Here is a 19,779-nt window from a genome sequence, read left to right on the forward strand (position 1 = left end):
CGATAATCATAAACCGCCTAGTTTAGAGAACCAGCACTCAAAATAAAAAAGGAAAGTGTGAGAAACGAAGCCCACCCTTCTTTTTGGGTTTTTTAAAATGTAATAAGGGACAACAGGGGACAAAGGTCACTTAAAGCAAAATCACAGCACTGGGTGTGTGGCTTATAGCCAGAGGCACACACACACAAATTTCCCGTTTATATGCTTTAACATTATGCATATTTAATAAACCACAATGCATATGCATAGTTTTTCTGAGAACTAATTTACATTTCACTTTAGAAGGTAGTAACATAGTTCCTCCTCCGATCCGCCTATTAGAGCATGCGTATTATGATCGTGAGGATCTTCAGGGGTCTTCTTCGACGAAGGCTCAGGTCTCCCTCACATCTTGAACTTTTCAATTTTGTCTTTGGAGCATGCGCAGTCATGGTGGTCCTGGGTCTTTCTGGATCCAACCGGTTTAAATTCTTTACTTTGTGGCTAATTGGCTTCATTGTTGCCAACTTCTCATTAGGGAAGCAGCAGGATGTAGTATCTAGCTATACTTGTCTATTCTTGAGATTGTTCACCTGGCGAGTTTTCCTTTATTTAAACATTAAGCAATTAGTAAACCATATACTAGCTATTACATTGTATAGAAAGTTATGATTCAGGTTATATTGGTATCTTATAACTCAAGCTGTATCAGCATCTTGTAACTTTGACCCCAGTTATAATGTTAACTAGTTAATATCCGCATAGCAAAGTTATTCTTAGCATATTTGCACATGATATTTCCTAATGTATTCTAATACATAATATTTCTTACATTTTACTACCTGCGAAAGCCAATACTATAATACTTTTTATCACAGAAAGAAAAAGGGAAAAAGAAAAAGCACACACACACACCCCCCCCCAAAAAAAAAAAAAAGCATGCTAAATTATTTTGGTGCGCAGATTCTGCAAATCAAGACCCATTGACACCAGGAGGACCAGCCCCACGAAGGCAAAATGGCCAAAAGGCCCAGTGAGGGGCAGCCCTCAGGGGAGGGGGCTCAGGTTCCAGCCATGCCACCCCAGGGGATGACAGCCCCTTCCCTGAAGGCTCTGAAAGGAGGACGGATCCATGGCCAGGATGGTCGTCCCTCATGCCGGGTGCCATCACACGAGCTGCCTTCAGAGCACAACCCCTTCGTCCGGCTGTCACCTTTGCTCCCGCTCCTCTCCATGACGTGATTGCAAAGCTACATTAGAAAATTATTAATGATACAGCTGTTTCACGACACTGCCGCCTCCAGCCCGGAAGAGATTTACAGCCGTAGGTGGGCGGGCACAGGGATAACTCGCGGGGCTCCAGGGGCAGTGCCGCCCTGTCCTGTCCCGCTCTGTCCCGTAAAATGGCGGCGTGGGTGCTCCGCCTGCGCGGTCTCCTGCGGGTCGCCGGCTCCCGACCCTTCTCCGCCCAGCCCAGGTGAGCGGAACCGGCCATGGTGGGCAGCGCTGGGGCGGAAGGGACCGATCCGTGAGGGTGGGTGAGCGCCCCTCAGCTTGGGTTCCGTAAAGACCGGCGTGGATGTCTTTGCCCACCTGCTTGGGGGGTGTGTGTGTGCGGGCTGACGGGGCTGTCTGTGTGTGCTATCCATTCTGTGTGGATGTGTGTACGCATCTCTGTGTGTGTTTGGAGGGCGTGGATGCGCGTGGTCTGTATACGCGTGGCGGAGGGGTTACAGGTGCTGTATGTGCACATACGTGTGTGTGTGCGCGGCCGTGCCCCCATCGCAGGAGACAGCTGGGGCTGGGCGAGCCCCCCGAGCCGCGCGGGCCCGGGAGCCCCAGCGCATCCATCCCCGTGATCTCCCGACCTTTGCTCCACTTCCCGGGAACAGCGAGTCCTGTGCTGGCAGCAGGTGACAGCCGGGCGTGTTCTTTCCCGGGCACCGCGTTCCCCCTTGGCAGCAGTGCTCGGGCTTGGGGGCTGGGGGGAGCAGAAAGGCAGGAGTGGGATCACACCTTCCCAGACCTTCGAGTTGTCTCTCCCAGGACTGTCGTTTAGAATAAGGGAGTAGCCAGGCCCTTCCCTGTGTGACATGTGCAGCGTCACCCACAATTAAACAAACGGGTGGGCTTAAATGAAGCTCAGCATCATCTTAGCTTTAAAAATAAGGTAGAGCTTTTCAGAGTCACTGTGTGCCTAGCTTTGAGTGTACAAAATACTCAACCAGCAAGTTGCTGTATCCCATTTTTCCCAAATATTATTAGAAGTAAATATAGTTTGTTTCAGGGGGATTATTTCACTGGCAGAGCCTGAGTAACTACATGTGGTAGTAAATAAAGACTTGTGTCTCTACAGCAGAGTAAATAAGCGTAGGCTGAGCTGAGTTCTGTAGGACTACACACAGTTGATGTGCAGAGGAACTGAGAGATTAACAAAATAGTTTGAGAAAGGAAGAGTGAATGCCTCTTCCATGTACTCAGCTCTGTACTTAAAATTTCTGATGTTTCATGGGAATACAATAAAAGCAAGCCTTAAAGTACTATGTCATCCTTGATGTTCCAAACCCCTACAAAAGCTTTATAAACCCTTTGTTCTTATTTCATAATTATACTTTCCTTGTGTGGTTTCTATTACTGACATTTACCACTATTTCAGTTTTTATTTTTTTTGTTACAGCATCATTTTGTTTTTATATATGTTTTCATTGGGGTAACTTTATTCTTTTACCTATATATGTATTGTTATTGTTTTTAATTTATTTGAAGTGTTAAGGACAAACCAGCCTTGCTTTACCTCCATTAATAGTCCAGTGGAGTGCAGTGTATGTTAGTTCTTTGTATTTATCATGGGTATCCTTGAGACCTAATGGTGTGCCAGAGTTGGGATGTGAACTATGTTTAGTAACATGGGTGTTTCTTCCCTTTTAAAAGAGTTATGCAAATAGGGTGCCTGTATCCTAACAGATGCATTAATTTGTCTTTTTTTAGTCCTCTGCAAACAGAACAGCATGGCACAAAGCGCCTGGAACCATCTTCTGCTAAGACTTTGACTGATATAGGCATTCGGAGGATCTTCTCATCAGATCATGATATCTTCAGGGAGAGTGCAAGGAAGTTCTTTCAGGAAGAAGTGCTGCCTTTTCACACAGAGTAAGATAACCTCTTAAACATTGTGGTTTGCCAATATTAATTTTTCCCCAAAATTCTTTTTGCAGTGTTACTCCTGATACAATAGGATATACGAATTTACCAAATTAAAACAAAGTCATGCATGAAGGAAAATCACACATAATCAAATTGAATGCGTCCTTTGAGCTCCAGTGTATGTTATCTGGCATCTTCAGCTTGGGCCCATGAGCAGACAAATGCAGTTTGCAGAGTTGCAGCAAAGTTTCCCTTCCTGTAGGATTAACTGACACAGATGCTTTTGGGAGAGTTGGTGGACAGTTCAGTTCCCACACTATTGGGAAATAGTGAAAAAGGCTTTGATCATGTGTCTAGGTTACTGTCTCTCTTGCAGTAGATTTTGTAGCTACATACAAGTACATATAGCATGGTGAGGTGAATCATGTATTACCAAGAAACTTGCACAAAATCTCTGTTTGAATTTCTTTAATTTTTGTTTCTGTGGAAATATGTGCGTTTTCTGTACAGGGTAGAGGTGTTGTAATTCCACTGAAGTAGAGCTGGAGGGTAATTTTAGCCCTTATTTTAGCCATATCCAATCACATTATAGTGGTGGATAGGAAAGAAATTAACTCAGGATATGGTTTTGAACCAAAAGTGTCAAGCTGTAGTAGTGTCTTAAGCAATTTCTAGCTTACTTGAAGTAAAAACAGCAAGTGGTACTGAAGGACTTATTCTGAAATTGCCCTGCTAGATAGGAATATCCTGATACAGCTCAAGTGTGTATCCACCAACAGCTGAGGTGCCTCAGTTGAGTGTATGAAGCATCATGACTGGGGCAAGAATGAGCAGCAGGAGGCTTACAGTAGGGTTAGTGACAGCTATTTTTTTTTTATCCTCAAACCACAACCTCATAGTAGTATGCTTTTCCACTGTACAGTCATATTCTGTCCATAAAACCAGATATTGTCCCTCATTTTGTGTTAGGACTTCCAGGGCGGGTCTGTGTACATGTATTGGCTCTGCTTGAGGTTGCTGAAGATCCTATTTGCCATCTTGCTGACACAACAACTTCTTAGGGAGGTTGAATCAAGTTGAACTTGTGTTTTTGCATCACTTCAATGACCAATGAACCACTCTGTTCTCACACTTCTGAAGTAAACAAGGAGGCTTCAGGCACAGTATATTAATTGTCTGGGCTGAGATGAAGAGACAAATGTAGCATCAGTGAATGCAATTGTGGATTATTTTGAGGAGGAGAAGCTTTCATGCTGGGTGAGGTAGGGACAGGAATGTCCCTGAAAGTGGGTATCAGAGGCAAAGCAAAGATGGTAAAAAGAGATCTAAGACTTCCAGTGTAGGAGCAAAAGCTTTGTGAATCAGCTGAAATACTGACACAGGTTGCCCAGAGAAACTGTGGCTGCCCCATCCCTGGGAGTGTCCAAGGCCAGATTGGATGGGGCTTGGAGCAACCTGGGCTAGTGAGACCCCTGCCCATGGTAAGGGGTCAGAACTGGGTGAGCTTTAAGGTCCCTTCCAATCCAAACTATTCTGCGTTTCTATGATTCTGTTTTATATGTAGGATAAGATACTTGATTAAATGTGGGTAAACAGCTATGATATAGCTCTGCTGCACACATGTGCATCAGAGGAATGTTGTTTACCATGTAATTTAAAAATTGTGGCATTAGAAAATAAAAGCTTTAAAAAAAGAAAACCTGGAGCATTAATGACCATCCAACCTTCTATTGAGTTGACAAACCCCATAAAGAGGCTCTAATTTTCCAAGAATAGATTATTGCTGTGGTGTTAAAGTTTGCAAACTATCAGCAGATAAGCCTCAACTATCTATTTACACAAACTTGAAAGTACCTTAAAGCAGTAATTTACCAAGATACAGTACTGACTTGTAAGAAGTGCACAGAGACAGATTTTTATACAAAACTGACTAATATGGTATCATTTGATTCTGATAAAGCATTTTTCACTGGTAGAGTTTTCACTGGTGAAGTCTTTTGTGAAAGATACTGATGTGTTATACTCATTTTGTATGTGGCTAAATGTACATTTGTAAATGTCAGGAGGATAAAGACCTGCCTGTGATGATCCAGATGGCTGGGGCTAAATTGCCTAAATCCCAGTCTGGTATAAGAGTCATAAGAAGTCTTAATGAAATCCTGTCAGGTTACACATTGGAAGCAGGAGTTCAAACTTGTTTTACAGTTGGTGTCTCTGTAGTGCCAGTGGCATCTGTGGACTTGAAGATGAGAAACTCTGATGAAGCTGCTGCTTCTTGGCTGTGACATATAGTTGTCTGTGTACCTTCACACTATCTGTTGGTGTTCCAGTGTGAGGCAGCAGCCATGACAGATAAACAGTAGCACATGAGGGGTTCAGTGCTGGTTTTGTGTTCGTTTTGCAGATGGGAGAAGAATGGCCAGGTGAGCAGGGAGCTCTGGGAAAAAGCTGGACAGCAGGGTTTGCTGGGTGTTGCTATCGCTGAAAAACATGGAGGCATTGGAGCGGATATTCTCTCTTCAGCCATTGTCTGGGAGGAGCAGTGAGTATTGGATGCTTCAGGAAGAATTTCAGTGATCATATTGTTTGTGCCTGTATTTTTTTTCCATGAATTATCCTCATTATGGACTACATTTGCTTACAGAAAATGATCTTATCTTTCCTGTGGAAAGGATGGTTTAGATACGTGTAAATCCCTTGTGTTTTAAGTATTCTGGATCACTGTTTGAGTAACAAGTGTCATTATGCTCCACTGGCTTTGTAACTCGGGAAAGCATTTTTATTTAGCCTGGTAGGTTATGTACCCATTTGGCTGTGAAATTACATTCTATAAATAGTGGTAAAAGTGCCAGAAGATATCTGAGACTTCTGTGTAGTGGGGTTTTCTTTGTTATTGGTTCTGTGTTGTAACAGTGCAAGTTCAGTGTTCAAGTCTTGGTAGTACTTTTTTCTGAACTTCCCCCTTATTTTTTTTCCAGGATGTATGTTAACTGTACAGGCCCAGGGTTCAGCCTTCATTCAGATATTGTCATGCCCTACATTGCAAACTATGGCTCTGAAGAACAGATTAAACACTTTATCCCACAAATGATTACAGGCAAGTGCATTGGAGCTATTGCCATGACAGAACCTGGGGCTGGCAGGTAAGCCAAATATTAAAACAATGGTCTTAACATTATTTGCTGTCTATTGATTTGTCAGTGAAAAACATTCTGAACCTCCTGGTTAGTTACTGTACGGACAAGACTATCCTGCATTATACGTAAAACTCAAAAAACCTATTATGGATTACTTTATTACAGCTTTGTCATTTCAAGATAGTAGCTCAGAATCCATTTCTGTATTTGTCCTACTGTGGGCAATTATGCTTTGTATTTGCTTTTGCAGTCTGAGTTTATAGTTACCAACTTGCTTGTCCTGTGAACATACTTATGAAGTATAGTCAGTGTAAAAATAATATACATAGTGTGCTGGTTTGGCCAAATTTAGAAATATATCCTCTGAGAGAAGGCAGGTTACAAGCCACCCCTCTACCCACCATGTTCAGGAAAAAAACTTTTTCCTTGAAGGAAAGTGAAAGAGATAAAAACTATTTATTTAACAAACACACAGAAAAAAAAGATACTAATGCTAAATAATGGAACCTCTCGCTGTAGAGAGAAAACCTGGGAAAATTTCAGAGTCATTCCGTAGTCTCTCTCTCCCCCTCCTTGGAGCTGGGATGGAGTGGTGGGCCCACCTCCAGGGCCAAGGCCTTGGTGGAAAGTCCTCCCAATGTATTCTGATGTTGAAACCGTCCAGCATAGAAGAAGGGAAAAAATCGGAGTCTCAGGAAAACAAAGTTCAACTCTCTGGAGGAAAAGGAGCTGAAAACTGGCCAAAAGCTGGCTGGAAAAGAAAGCAAGCCGCGTGCTTGCCTCTGCTCTCGCTCTCCTCCCGCAGCTGAGTGCAGAGAGCCATCTCTATCTCTGTGTGACCTTGAACAAGCTGCAAACTGCTTTGAAGAAGTTTTGCTCAGGTTTTCCTCCCCCCTCTCAGGCTCAGTTTAAAGGCATAGAAAGGCACGAAATTAATTTCTGGGCATGGGGCAGTGATAGGGGATACACATCATAAAGTCACCCTAAGACACATTGGTAAAGAAGGCTTGGCTTTACTATTAGCTTTTTCTGTGGAACAGAACACCTTGATTTTCTTTCCTCTGAATCCTTTCAGAGAAGTGTTCCTCCTTGCCCAGCACCCAGTGTTTAGAGTAGACACTGCTGATCTGACCAGTTTCCAAAAGAGAGAGGGTTGGCGTCATGTTTCTACAAATGGTAGATGTTGTTTATGGCTTTTCACACAGCCTCCTGATCAGAATTGAGCCTGTTTAGAGGATGTGGTTTTGTGTGGCATTTGTCATCTGAGGCATACTGGTGTAAGTGCATGCTGACCTGTTGATGTCAGTGCTTGTGTTACACCACCTCCCACAAGCAGAGATGAGGAAATGGGACCTCACACGCCTGTATGGTTGCATAGATTTATCATCCTTTTCCACAGCATGCTTGTGGTTTCTGTTACACTCAGCTATTTCATGATGTCTCACTATCCTCATCTGTTTTCACTGAGCCCATGCCTGGATGGTATAAAATCTACCTTATTTTGTACTGGATAGAATTCAATATACAAATTGCAGCTTCCAGAATGGTTTTTTGAAGGACCTTTTGAATTTCGTTTTAGTGACTTGCAGGGAATACGGACATATGCAAAAAAAGATGGAAGTGACTGGATTCTTAATGGGAGTAAGGTAAGTGCACTGACATACGTACTGCTCATAGGCTCTAGGAACTGAATGCATTTAGCTGAATGCAGCAGGATGTGCACCACTCTCAGCATCTCCTCGCAATCCTTTTGGTTTGGGGTTTTTGTGTGGGTTGTGTTGTAGGTGGGGTTTTTGTTCCAGTTACTTTTTTAATAGGTCTTGAAATAGGTCTGTTTTAGGCAATTTACAAACTGATTTATGGGAGGGCTTGTATAGGTTCTTTTTGTAGCTTTTAAATAACCCTATTAAAAGGCTTATTTTCCCTTAAACTGTGAAGAAAAGGGGAAAAAATGTGCTGTGTAGTATGAGCAGGATGGTTTTTAGTAATGATGTTTAACAATAAAATATATATACTACTGCCATGAAATCTTCTGTGGCCTGAGTAAAAACTTGTGTTGCCACAATGCAAGCTGTGGAATCTTTCAGGAGCTCGGTGGTCATGTTACAAAAAACCCAAAACAGCTGCATCAGATGCTCTGACTGTCTTGTCAAGCTGTGGCAAAGCACTTTATGCATTACCATAATGAAAAACAAGAAGGCAGAAATAGTGTTGAAGTGGGAGTGTGGGTTCAACAGACCATTTTTTAAAAAGCTATGAAATGTCCTAATCTTTTTTACTGCTGCTGATAACATAGTACTGATAGAGACTTCTGGTCTTAGCAGAATTTCAGTGGTGAGAATGTATGCAAGCAAATACATATGCATTGGTGCTAAAAAAGATGCTTATGCTGCTCATTTGAAGCCAAGCAGGACAGAAAGCTTTCTTTTGCTGGACTTAAGATGGATCCATTTGACAGGCTCATGAGTTGTTCTACAGGATAATAGTAAGCAGTTGTGACAAGAAGCATTGATAGTTTTGAGTGTTATGCCTCACTAATTTAATTTCTAGACAAGAGAACCTCTGTGTTTATTTACATTTGATACTGTATTCCTTCTTTATCACGGGACAGACAAAAGAAACAAATCTGTGCATTCTTTAACTTCACACTTCCGCCCCTCACAATACTTCTCAAATTAATGTCTGCCTTGTTCCAGAGCACTTAATATCAAAAGCTTAAAATTCTTCTGGACGCTTGAACCTTGCCTTTCAGTTCACCTGTGAAAGTATCAATGTAATTTTTCTTTCTGCTACTTGGTGATCTCTTCTAACCTCTATCCACCTTGTTTTATTCTAAATTGCCTTTTTTTACAGGTGTTCATCACTAATGGTTGGATGAGCGATGTAGTGATCGTGGTTGCAGTTACAGACCGGGAGGCCCGATCCCCTGCTCATGGGATCAGCCTTTTTCTGGTGGAAAATGGAACAAAAGGTTTCATCAAAGGACGCAAACTGAACAAAATTGGCCTGAAAGCTCAAGTGAGTTCATACAACCTCTAATGCAATAGAATTGGAGAAAGTCTAAACCCACTTAATTCCTGGCAACTGCTAAATAAATATAAGATGGAACTATGGTGCTATTGTAGCTGTTAGACTTCAGAGCACAAACACGCAACATATGTATCCTGATTTTTGCCTGTGGAAGTCTGAAGCATATGATGTGCAAGGAGAGGCTGAGGAAGCTGAATGTGTTTACTTTGAAGAAGCCTGGAAGGACAGGATCTTACTTACACCATTAGCTATAGAGATGGTGGGGCCTGATTCTTCTTTGAGGAGCCGAGTGAAGGGGAGAGTGGCAAAGGAGGCAAGTTACATTAAGGAAAATTCTTACTAGGTAGTAGGGGAAAAAAGTCCACCAGGAAAGAGATTGGTTACTTGCACAGGGGCCGAGAGAGGTCCTGGAGCCTTTATCTTTGGAGCTTTGGAAAGCTTAACTAGACAAGGCCCTCAGCTGATTGTTTTTTCTGGAGCTGCTCTGAGTAGGATGTAAGCTACATGACTTCTGGAGGATCCTTCCAGGCTAGATAATTTTGGGATTTCAAGTTAAAGTGCACAATAGCAAGAAAAAAATAGGGCAAAATTAGCGTAATGAGATGAGAATGTCAGACTCTCAATTCTTGCATTTCAAATCCTCTTAGGACACAGCAGAGCTGTTTTTTGAAGATGTGCGGTTGCCAGCCAGTGCCTTGCTTGGAAAAGAAAACAAAGGATTCTACTATCTGATGGCAGAGCTCCCTCAGGTAAAAGGAATGTGAGTGTTTGCTGTCAGGTTTTGTCATTAGTCCTGAAGTTTATGTATTGTGGTGAGCCACCTGGGTTGCCAAAGCGGGATGCGTTTGTAACACCCCAAAACATTTCTGTGGGTTAAGCTCACAGGAGAAGTAGCAACCAGATATTCTCAAGAGTCACAATTACACAGGTTTACTGGCAAAATACAGAAAATCAAGGAGCTTTGGTAAAGGATGTAGTGCAACATCCAATTAACATAGAACACACTTATCACAGCATTAAATTAGTTGTTTTAACTTAGCGACATTTAAACCCGTCCCATGTGTCATTACCGAAAATGTTCCATGGAAAGAGAATTAGAAGAAGAAGAAAAGGAGAAAGATAGGAAAAATACAGAAAACCACACATACAACTACCAGCTCCTGAGTTCCAGTGATGAGTGTCTTGGGGTGACTTTGTGATGTGTATCCCATATTGCTGGCCCATGCCCAGAAATTAATTTTGTGCCTTTCTGTGCATTTAAGCTGAGCCTGAGAGGGGGGAGGAAAACCTGAGCAAAACTTTTTCAAAGCAGTTTGCAGCTTGTTCAAGGTCACACAGAGAGAGAGACTTTTTTTTTCAGCTGTGGCAGCAGAGCGAGAGTGGGGAAGGCACCCAGCTTGCTTTTGGCCAGTTTTTCAGCTCTTTTTTCTTTCTCTGGAGAGAGACGGAGAGTTAAACTTTTGTTTTTCCTGGGACTTTGTTTTTTCTTTTTTTTCCCTCTGCTGGACTGTTTCAACATTGGAATGCATCAGGAGGAATTTCCACTGAGGCCTTGGCCCTGGAGGTGGGCCTACCACCCCGTCCCAGCTCCAAGGAGGGGGAGAGAGAGAGCTATGGAAGGACTCTGAAATTTTCCCAGGTTTCTCTCAGCAGAGCGAGAGGTTTTGTTATTTAACATTATTATCCTTTTGCTGTGTGTTTGTTAAATAAATAGTTTTTATCTCTTTCACTTTCCTTCGAGGAAAATTTATCTTTTCCTGAACCTGGTGGGGGAGGGCTGGTTGTAACCTGCCTTCTCTCAGAGGATATATTTCTAAATTTGGCCAAACCAGAACAATGAGGTAGAAACTCCAAGAGGCTGATAGGATCAAGACATGCTCCCCTTGTGGTCAGCCTTTTAAACCCCAGAGCTACCCTGGCCCTCCTCCGATGGGACTTTAATCACTTGGCCATTCAGGAGCTGGCTTAGGCAAGACTGGGGCACTGCCTCCAGTGTGCCACAACTGACAGACACTGAAGGGCTGGGATGCTCTAGGGCTGGGCTGGGGGTGTGGTGTGCAGAGCAGGGCACACCTCATCAGAGCAGGGCCCGACCTGCCCCCTTACCCCCACACGTGCATCCCAAAATGTCTTGAGGCATCAAGCTTTTCCAGTCTTTGACAGTCTTGTGTTCAATGTTTTGTTGATACTGCTGATTTTAAACTGAAGCACACAGTGCTAGGTGTAGAATTCTTTGGGCATTGCTAAAAATGTTGATATCGCAGCAGCTCAAAGCCAGATCTCTTAATCAACAACCCAGCTATTGAAGAACCTGAGGGTAGTGTATTAAAAAGAACATACCACATATTTCTTGTGTACTTCTAGTATGGAAGCACTTTGCTTAGTAAATTAAGTGCAGCTTGGACGTGTCTGATTCATTTGGCATTCTCTTCCAAGAAACAAGCGCTGCTGTTCTAGCTCTTCTGTAAGTAGAAGCATATTAAAGTTACATGGAACTCTGTTCATTTAACAAAGTAAAGAAATTGTTTAGCTGCCAAAATACTTTGCCAGTTTACAACTTACTTTATGAAGTTTTGGGATTATTTGGAAGGACAAAGAGGCAATGTGGTTTTTCAAAATGTGTCTGTGCTTTGTCAAAGCTCTGATGTTGTATTTACCTCATTTGGTAGGGATCATGTTTTTTAATTTTATACTGTGAGTAAATAAAAAACCTGATCAAAGGAAATCTTTACTGCTTTAAATAGATGTGCTCGTGAACAGGTTCAATGCAATGCATCAGGCTGTTTCAATGCTTCCAGAAACAATTGTTCTGCATGTAGTTTTTGTGTTTCACTGTGCAACGAGGAAAGAAAAGCCAATTTTTGTAGGCTTTTTTTTCCCCCTAGAGTTGAACTATTGAAATTATTAAATAGTTGTATTAGTGTCCCTGGGTTAATTTACTCTTTTTACCGTTTCTATTCTTTTTTGCTTCTATTTCGTGAGTTCTTTTACTCAGAGTTTGAGTTAAAATGCAGGACACTGGGAATTTCTTCAGACTTAGTTGTTTATTATATCTTATCTATAACACAGCTGCACAGAGTGTGCCTCCAAGGTAACAAGGTGGGAAAATGGCCATGAATTCTAACTTCCAAGGCTTTTTAAGGTCTAAATTGCCCAGCCAAGTAACTTGTTTTTATTTATAATCCAATAACTAGCTGTTCGCAACCCGCAGTTGCGGGTTTTTTAATCCAACACCAGAACCCCTAGATTTGTGAAGAAGAAGGAGAAAGGAAGAAGAAGATCCACACCCAAAATCCTCCATATTGTTGCCTATATCCCCTAAACCTAATTTTTTACACCTCTACATATTCTACCCAATGATATAACTTTTAATTACACAGCAACAACCTCAGTGTTATCACACAATTTAGGGAGCCTTTCCCAGGGTTTCAGATCAAATACAGTGTGCTTCTGAGGATCACTGCTTGCCAGCGCTGAAAGGCTGAAATTCTCAGAACCCAGGGTTCCAACACAGTTGTTGTTTAAGCTGAGCAGTGAAAGCCAATAATTGAAACAGAATCTGATGTGAATTTTTCAGTTGGTAAGATTCCTGTGGTCAATCTGTGGCTATTTTTTGAGTCACTGTGATGCAGTATTATCCCAGTAAAGACTTAAAGTGAGCTTTAGACAGCAAGGCATTTGTCCCACTTGTTAATGTCAGTAATGCAGTATGTCTGGTTTGGTATTTTATGTGACTTCTGCTCCCACTCCCTTAATGAACAACACTGAACATCTGTGTCCTAATTGTGCATCTGATGCGGAGGAATGTAGGACTAACTCAACTGGATTCTGTAATTTGTGTTTCAAAAGGAAAGACTGCTAATTGCTGATATGGCTCTTGCTGGCTGTGAATTCATGTTTGAAGAAACAAGAAATTATGTGAAGCAAAGAAAAGCTTTTGGGAAGACAATTGCGCATTTGCAGGTGAGTTAGAACTGAGCCACTTGTGTACAAGTTCTAGCGTGTGGTTGCTATACATCTGTGTATGTGAAACAGTTGCTAAATGAAAATCACTAGGCTGTTTTGAAAGGATTATTTTCACAGGCTTCACTGTTGTATTGTGTCTGTTTTTTGCCTCCATGACCATCGTTCATCTTTGAAATGCAAAAATAATAATTTTTAAAAAGCACCAGAGAAGCCTTAATGTTTGTGTTTTATAACTTGGGTAGGTAACCTCCCAGCAGCGCTACTTCTGAGAGGGAAATAGGTAGGCAGGAAGTATACTGGCTCCTTGCTGCTGCTAAAGAACAATTCCCTTGTTGATCTTAGGCTTGCATTTTACAGCTGGAGGTCCTAATCACAGGGTCCATCACACCTACATGTATTTGTCTGTGCCTGGAATCCTGGGGACTGCCTGTGCAGGTATTGTGTTCCTCTGCACACAGAGCATTGCAGAAAAATTACTTTGGAGGTTGCTGGACGTGGGGACTCCCAGGAGTGACCTTGCTGCCCAAGTGCTGTGGAGGTGTTTCATGAATGCTGTAATGAGAATCCTCAGCCAGCAGCACTCTGGGTGTTTGTGTGACTGCATGTGAAACTGTTGGGTCATGCTCTGTGGGCAGAGCTCACTCCTGACAGGGGTAGGTAGTTGAGTTTTGAGATGTTTGTGCCTACAGTCTTTAGCTGCAGTCATAAAACATACATTGCTTTCCACAGGATTGCTATACTACAGTGTTCCTGACAACGACGTTAACTGTTAGGGCTGAGGCAGGCCAAGCTTCTGCATATTTGGTTTTTAGGATAGAACTGACTCATATGGGCTAAAGATGTTGGCTGCCTCTTTTTTTTATATACTTTGGAACTTTTGATTTTTTTTTTTTTTAAATAACTAACAAAAAAATCCATTTCTGTGTCTTGAGACTTCGTTTGTCAAATTCAAATCTTTAGTTGTGAAGAACACCAGAACTGGAACTTTTAGAGGCTGGAATGCTAGGTATCCTTCAGGAGACTATGATCTTCATCTGTTTTTAAAGTTAACTTTCATTAATCCGTAATTCCAGATGGAATTTAGTATGCACACTATGCGACTGTAAAGCAAAAGAGCTATATTTTAACTTTTTAATGTAGGTAGGGGATGCCTCCTATTTGTAGTAGTTCACTGTGCAGAGATCTCCAAAATAATCTCCTTTTTTAGGCTAGGCCACCAGTAGGTGGACAGTAAATTTCATAAAGTATATTATTTTTGCCAAAATAATGAATTTCTGCATATCTCTTCAATTTCCTTTTTTTTTTGTTGCTGATGACTCGAGTGTGCATATTATAAATAATCCCTTCCAATCAGAGCTCTGTCTTGGGCTAATTCATTTAGTCATGCCACATTACAGCATTTGAAATTAATTCTTTCCTTATAGTAGTACACTGGTCCAGTATATTTGTTGTCAAAGGAAGCAAGATTTTTTTATATACATTTCTAGAACTGAAATAAGAAAGAACTTCTATTAGTGGGTGATGTTTTTATCCCCTCCGTACCAAAATTACAAGAAGGTGGTCGAATGCCTTCCTGGTCTGGTTTTACATAACCTTATGATGGATTTTACCTCTTCTCTGTAGACCTATTTTCCAATGTGACAGAACTCGGTGCTGAAAAACTTTCTGATAGTCTAAAATTTATTTTATTTTTTGCTTTGGTCTCTTTGCATGTAGCTTAAACTCTGAAGAATACATAGAAAAAGCATTCAATAGATGGTTATGAATTGGGAAAATTCATGGCTCTACAGAGTGAAAGGATGTTCCTTCACAAGAGGGAGCCAAGAGTGACAGAGCACTCTGGGCCTCCTGCTCTTTAGGAATTTGTTTTCCCTTTCTCCTGTGCTTTTTCTCTTAACTTCGTGTTTTGAGTTGACCGTGAGAAATAAAGAACGATCTCATTTTGTCTAATAAGACTGGTGAAGACATTATTGTCTGGAAAGTAAGGTGTCTCTTCTGACATACAGAGCCAAAGTTGTTTGAAATAGTTATTTCTAACAGCAGTCCTTCGGAAAATGCTGCATTTTCTACCTAAAGTATTAAACTGTCCTATACTTCTTTCCTCTACCCTCTCTATCCACTTCCAAAACAAGACAGTACAGCACAAGTTGGCCGAAATAAAAACACAGATTTGTGTGGCTCGAGCTTTTATGGACAACTGTTTGCAGCTCCATGCAGATAAACGCCTGGACTCCGCAACAGCCTCGATGGCAAAGTATTGGTACGTGCTAACAGTCATCTAGAAGTGTTACTTGCATGTTCTTAACTCTAATGATCTTGTCAACAAAAATCACAGTTACATTGAATACCAGGGTTGGTTAACCAGATCAATTTCAAAATAAAGGCATACTTTTAAAATAGGCTTCCATTAATAACAAGATCATGCCTCAGCTTTAGCTTAAGTAAAAGTGAGTGCTCCATTGGTATTTAGAGAAAAATTTACATTTTACTGTTAGCAATTTGTTGTTGGGTGTTTTTCTGTTTCCTTTGTTGTTTTTTTAATGGGGTATATGGCTTGGTTTGATTTCTTTAAAAGCAAAATGTGAATATTTGGAGAAAAATTGTAATGTTTTTGAAGCTCTGTGATATTATTTCGTTAATGTTACTTAACAGTAGCTGTTAGGCCCAGCCAGTTTTCAAAGCTATCTGGTTTTAGGAAGAAATAGTTGGCTATGGCTGTTGCTGTAACTGAGACTGAACAGTGTTTTCTTTTATTGTCCAGAACTTCTTTTCCCTCATCCCATACTTGATGGTGTTATATGTTAACTTAGTTTTATGAGAGAAAAACAACTGGTACATGAATTTGTATAGTTTTAGCTTGTTGCAAAGATGGGAGAAAAAAGGCACATGAGACATGAGCAAAGACATTTATGGAAGATACACAGGTTTACAGTTTTTAGGCTTTTCAAAATAAGTATAGATGAAATGAACAGAAATATTTACAATGGAAGGAAGGGTTTTGAGTGTTATTCCTGGCAGTGATTACCTAGAAGTACCCGGTACAGAAGCAGAGGCATTCAGTTTTGAGGAGGAGGAAGCAACTAATGCCAGCTGAGATATGCAGACTCACTTCCTCAACAAATTTCCCAAAACAAGGCATTTGAAACACCCTTGCTTTCCCAGCTGTTTCCCAGACTCTCTTAAATGGTTTAGAAAATACTTGAATGTAGAATTGCTTTATTTCCCAATGTATTAGGAGATTCTGTCTAGTCTCTAATTTTCCTTCAAACCTTTTGTATAGCCAATGACTCAGGTTAGAGCTTTGAAAGATTTTAAAACCTGGTTTGTGCATCTCTTTTTTTCATATCTGGAGAAAGGTCTGTAGGGTTTTTTTGGTTTGGTTTTTCTTGTGGTCAGAGGTCGTGTTACGTACCTAAAAGAACTTGAGAATATATTTGGGAAAGATAGTTGCAGTAACTCACTGCAGAATTAAAGTTGGTGTAATAAACGATAAGGATTTAACTGAATGAGGGGATGGTTTGGGGAAAAGGCCATTATTCCGCGAGAAGCAACTGACTTGTCATTTTCATTTCTTCTGTGCCCACTGAAAGCTGTACGGTTAGAAAGTGGTTTTTTTCATGTGTTCTAGCTTCAACTTGAGCTTCCAGTGCAGTTAAATTTTTTTTTGCTGTTAAGTCCAAATTTTGCAGTCAACAAATGCTGTTGAAGAATTACAGTATGTTTTAGAATTGAAGGCTATAAAGTTTGTTGTGGAAAATAAATTATGCCCAGGTGATGGTTATGCTCAAAGAGCATCCTGGTGTGTTGCTAATGGGAATGATGGGGGGAAGCCTGGTTTACTGTTAATTTCTGACAAAGCTGAGGGATTTCGTAAGAAAAGAGACTGTATCAACTTGCTTCACGAAAGGATTCTCTTGGCCTATGAGAAAGGTAAACAAGCCTGTCTGTTTTGAAACCTTTCATTTTCTGAAAGCTGTCCCATAAAGGGAACAAAACTTAAATGCATTAAATTGAACAGTATTTATTTCTTACTAATCATGTTATGGATTTGTCTTGTTAACATATCTTTATCTTTTGTAAGGTTTTGCAACATAATGTCCTTCTAAAAGCAAATTTCCTTTTGGCCATTTAAGGTGTTCGGATCTCCAAAACAGCATAGCTACTCAGTGTGTACAAATGCATGGAGGATGGGGGTACATGTGGGAGTATCCAATTGCAAAGTAAGTGTAACATTTCAGATTGTATGATGAAAGATTACCAGCAAAGTCAAATGAGGCACTTCTTTATGTCTGTGTGTCACTTGTTTAGTGTTAGTAGTGATTTACTGTTCCTTTTCTCATCATGTTTAATTGAAAGGGAATCTACTGTACAGATGTCTGCAGGAAAGCTTTGTTTTGATTCTCCAAATAACTCATAAGCTGTTCACCAATTTTTGTCTGTTTTTTTTCACAAAAGAGAAGTTGGTTTTTTAGAAGAAAATGTTAATTGAAAAAACAGAAGGAAAACTGTAAAAGTAGAAATGAGAGAGGAGCTAGTTTGTTTTATCTGAAATTAATTGCATATGTATGAAGAAAGCATGTTGATCAGATACCACTGAGTATCAAATTGTCAAATCAAGAGCATAACTGGCTACATTCAGCATTTTTATACCTTTTTAAATGAAAAAATTGAGAGATTTATATGTAGAAAAGGGATTTGTCATTCCCATTTTTTTTCTGACTTTATGAATTGAGACATTTATGGAGCTTTTGTATATATCCTTGTGTATTATCTGTGAAGTTTGTGTACAAGCCATGTGACAGACACTAAGTAGAGATTTTGGTACTGTTTTTATTAAAAAAAGAGGCGGTAATCTGACAGTAGAAATAGCACAAACAGGACTGCTGTGCCATTTTCATAAATGAGTAAGCTGATTTTTTAACTGAGTAGGTTTAGATTTTTTTAAAATTTTAAATACATTGAGTATGAAATGTTGATTTAAAATAACTTGTTCCTCGATGTTTGGAATGAGTGTAATTTGTGAGTGTTCTGCCCTGTCTTATAGGAAGGCCAGTAAGCCCTATTCAGGGTGTCCCCCTGCTTGTCTGTGTGTACAGTATATAGATTTCCAGAGAATGCCACATTGCTCCTGGGCTGCTCTCTGTATGATGAAGCAGAATGAAGATGGAAAAGTTCTCTGTCATCGTCCTGTGTGCTGTCACCAGGAACAAGAGTTGGGAGTGGAGTAGTAGCAGGAGTCTGGGTTTATAGGGCTTTATTTTTTTGTTTAATTAGAGGCAATAGTGGAGACTTCACGCTATAAAAAAACAGGGAAGAGACACTGACCCAGTTCCTGGTTTGGCACACAGCACCCTGGGAAGTTGTAATATTCTAGGTAGTTGAAGCTTCTTAGAAAATAAGAACTACTTTATCAATGGGAATAGTATACTTTGAAAAGAGGGATCTCTAAAGATAAAACACTCTTTTTTTTTTTTTTTTTTTTTTTAATTGTATGTTCATTCTGAGGTGTTGTTGTTTGTAATGTTTCCTTGTTTTGTTTTGGTTTTTTCCTCCCTCAGAGCTTTTGTGGATGCCCGCGTTCAGCCAATCTATGGTGGTACCAATGAAATAATGAAAGAACTTATTGCTAGAGACATTGTCAGTGACAAGTAGGGCAGATGCTTACTCCTTTGCAGAGTCTTGCAGAATCCTTTTATATATTAATCCATGGCATAAAATCAGACATCAGAATGTAAGTAAAATAAATGTGCTGTATCATGTTCTTTAAAGGAAGTGACACTTAAAGCATGTGTTAGTAGTAACAGTGTGCTCATATGCAGCCTATCTAATATTTAATCAACTTAAATTTTAAATGTCTCTGTAGAACAGAGTAATTCTCTGGGTGTCGAGAGTTCTGCTAGTGAAAGGCATTTTTAGGTCTGGAACGTTGGGGAGCTTGGTCTGTCAGACTTGAACCCACTGTGTTGAATCCAAACCTCACTTTTCAGAATCAAATCTTGAGAGAAGCCCTATTCTTAACAAATGAACAAAATTAAATATTACTTTAAATTAATTAATATTTAAATTAATATTTAATTTATAAATAACTTTGTATTTCCCCTTGACAAGTAGAACTTGACACTGTTACTGTTGCTGCCATACACCTGCTCACTGTGCAGCAGCCACCTGCTGTGCAGCGGATCTCTATGTTTACATCTAACCTGGAATGCCTTATTTTAATTACTTTGGTCAAATAAACATAATAAAACATTTCTATGCAATCTCATGCTTGTCTGCGGTTACTTCAAAGCCCGCGGGGGAAAGGGGTTTCTTCGTCTGTGCCCGTGTTCACCTCAGGGCGCTGAGGGGGAGTTCGGAGGGAGGGAATGTGATGCAGGTGAACTTGAGGGCTTTTATTTGCGATAATAACTTGGAATGTATGTGTTTCTGGTGTTTTTTTAGCTCTTTGCCTATGCAGGGCGTTAAGAGTTGAACCTGTCCGGAGCGGGGAGCGGCTGTGACCGCTCCCCTCCCACACGGCCTC

General features: G+C 40.6%; 1 protein-coding gene and 1 long non-coding RNA gene across 2 annotated transcripts; one reads left to right on the top strand and one right to left on the bottom strand.

Moving 5' to 3' along the window:
* Positions 1-249: 249 nt before the first annotated feature.
* Positions 250-1,305, bottom strand: LOC108449846. Its single transcript, XR_001866139.1, has 2 exons — positions 1,193-1,305; positions 250-585 (listed from the first exon to the last, which is right to left on the bottom strand). It is a non-coding gene; the product is annotated as an uncharacterized LOC108449846 (long non-coding RNA).
* A 30-nt stretch (positions 1,306-1,335) lies between these two features.
* ACADL (acyl-CoA dehydrogenase, long chain) lies at positions 1,336-19,521 on the top strand. Its single transcript, XM_008643565.2, has 11 exons — positions 1,336-1,456; positions 2,968-3,129; positions 5,528-5,665; positions 6,102-6,266; positions 7,840-7,906; positions 9,114-9,278; positions 9,938-10,039; positions 13,140-13,253; positions 15,389-15,516; positions 17,390-17,476; positions 18,815-19,521. Exons 1-11 carry the CDS (start codon positions 1,383-1,385, stop codon positions 18,906-18,908), a joined length of 1,296 nt encoding a protein of 431 aa, XP_008641787.1. The 5' UTR covers positions 1,336-1,382; the 3' UTR covers positions 18,909-19,521.
* The last annotated feature ends 258 nt before the right edge of the window (positions 19,522-19,779 follow it).

The sequence above is a fragment of the Corvus brachyrhynchos genome, unplaced genomic scaffold (genome assembly GCF_000691975.1).
Source record: "Corvus brachyrhynchos isolate BGI_N302 unplaced genomic scaffold, ASM69197v1 scaffold671, whole genome shotgun sequence".
Classification (NCBI taxonomy): Eukaryota; Metazoa; Chordata; class Aves; order Passeriformes; family Corvidae; genus Corvus; species Corvus brachyrhynchos.

Coding starts and splice junctions, on each gene's coding strand:
- ACADL (XM_008643565.2), top strand. CDS start 1,383: ATGGCGGCGTGGGTGCTCCGCCTGCGCGGTCTCCTGCGGGTCGCCGGC. Junction 10,040..13,139: donor TGATGGCAGAGCTCCCTCAG/GTAAAAGGAATG, acceptor GTGTTTCAAAAG/GAAAGACTGCTAATTGCTGA. Junction 13,254..15,388: donor AGACAATTGCGCATTTGCAG/GTGAGTTAGAAC, acceptor TTCCAAAACAAG/ACAGTACAGCACAAGTTGGC.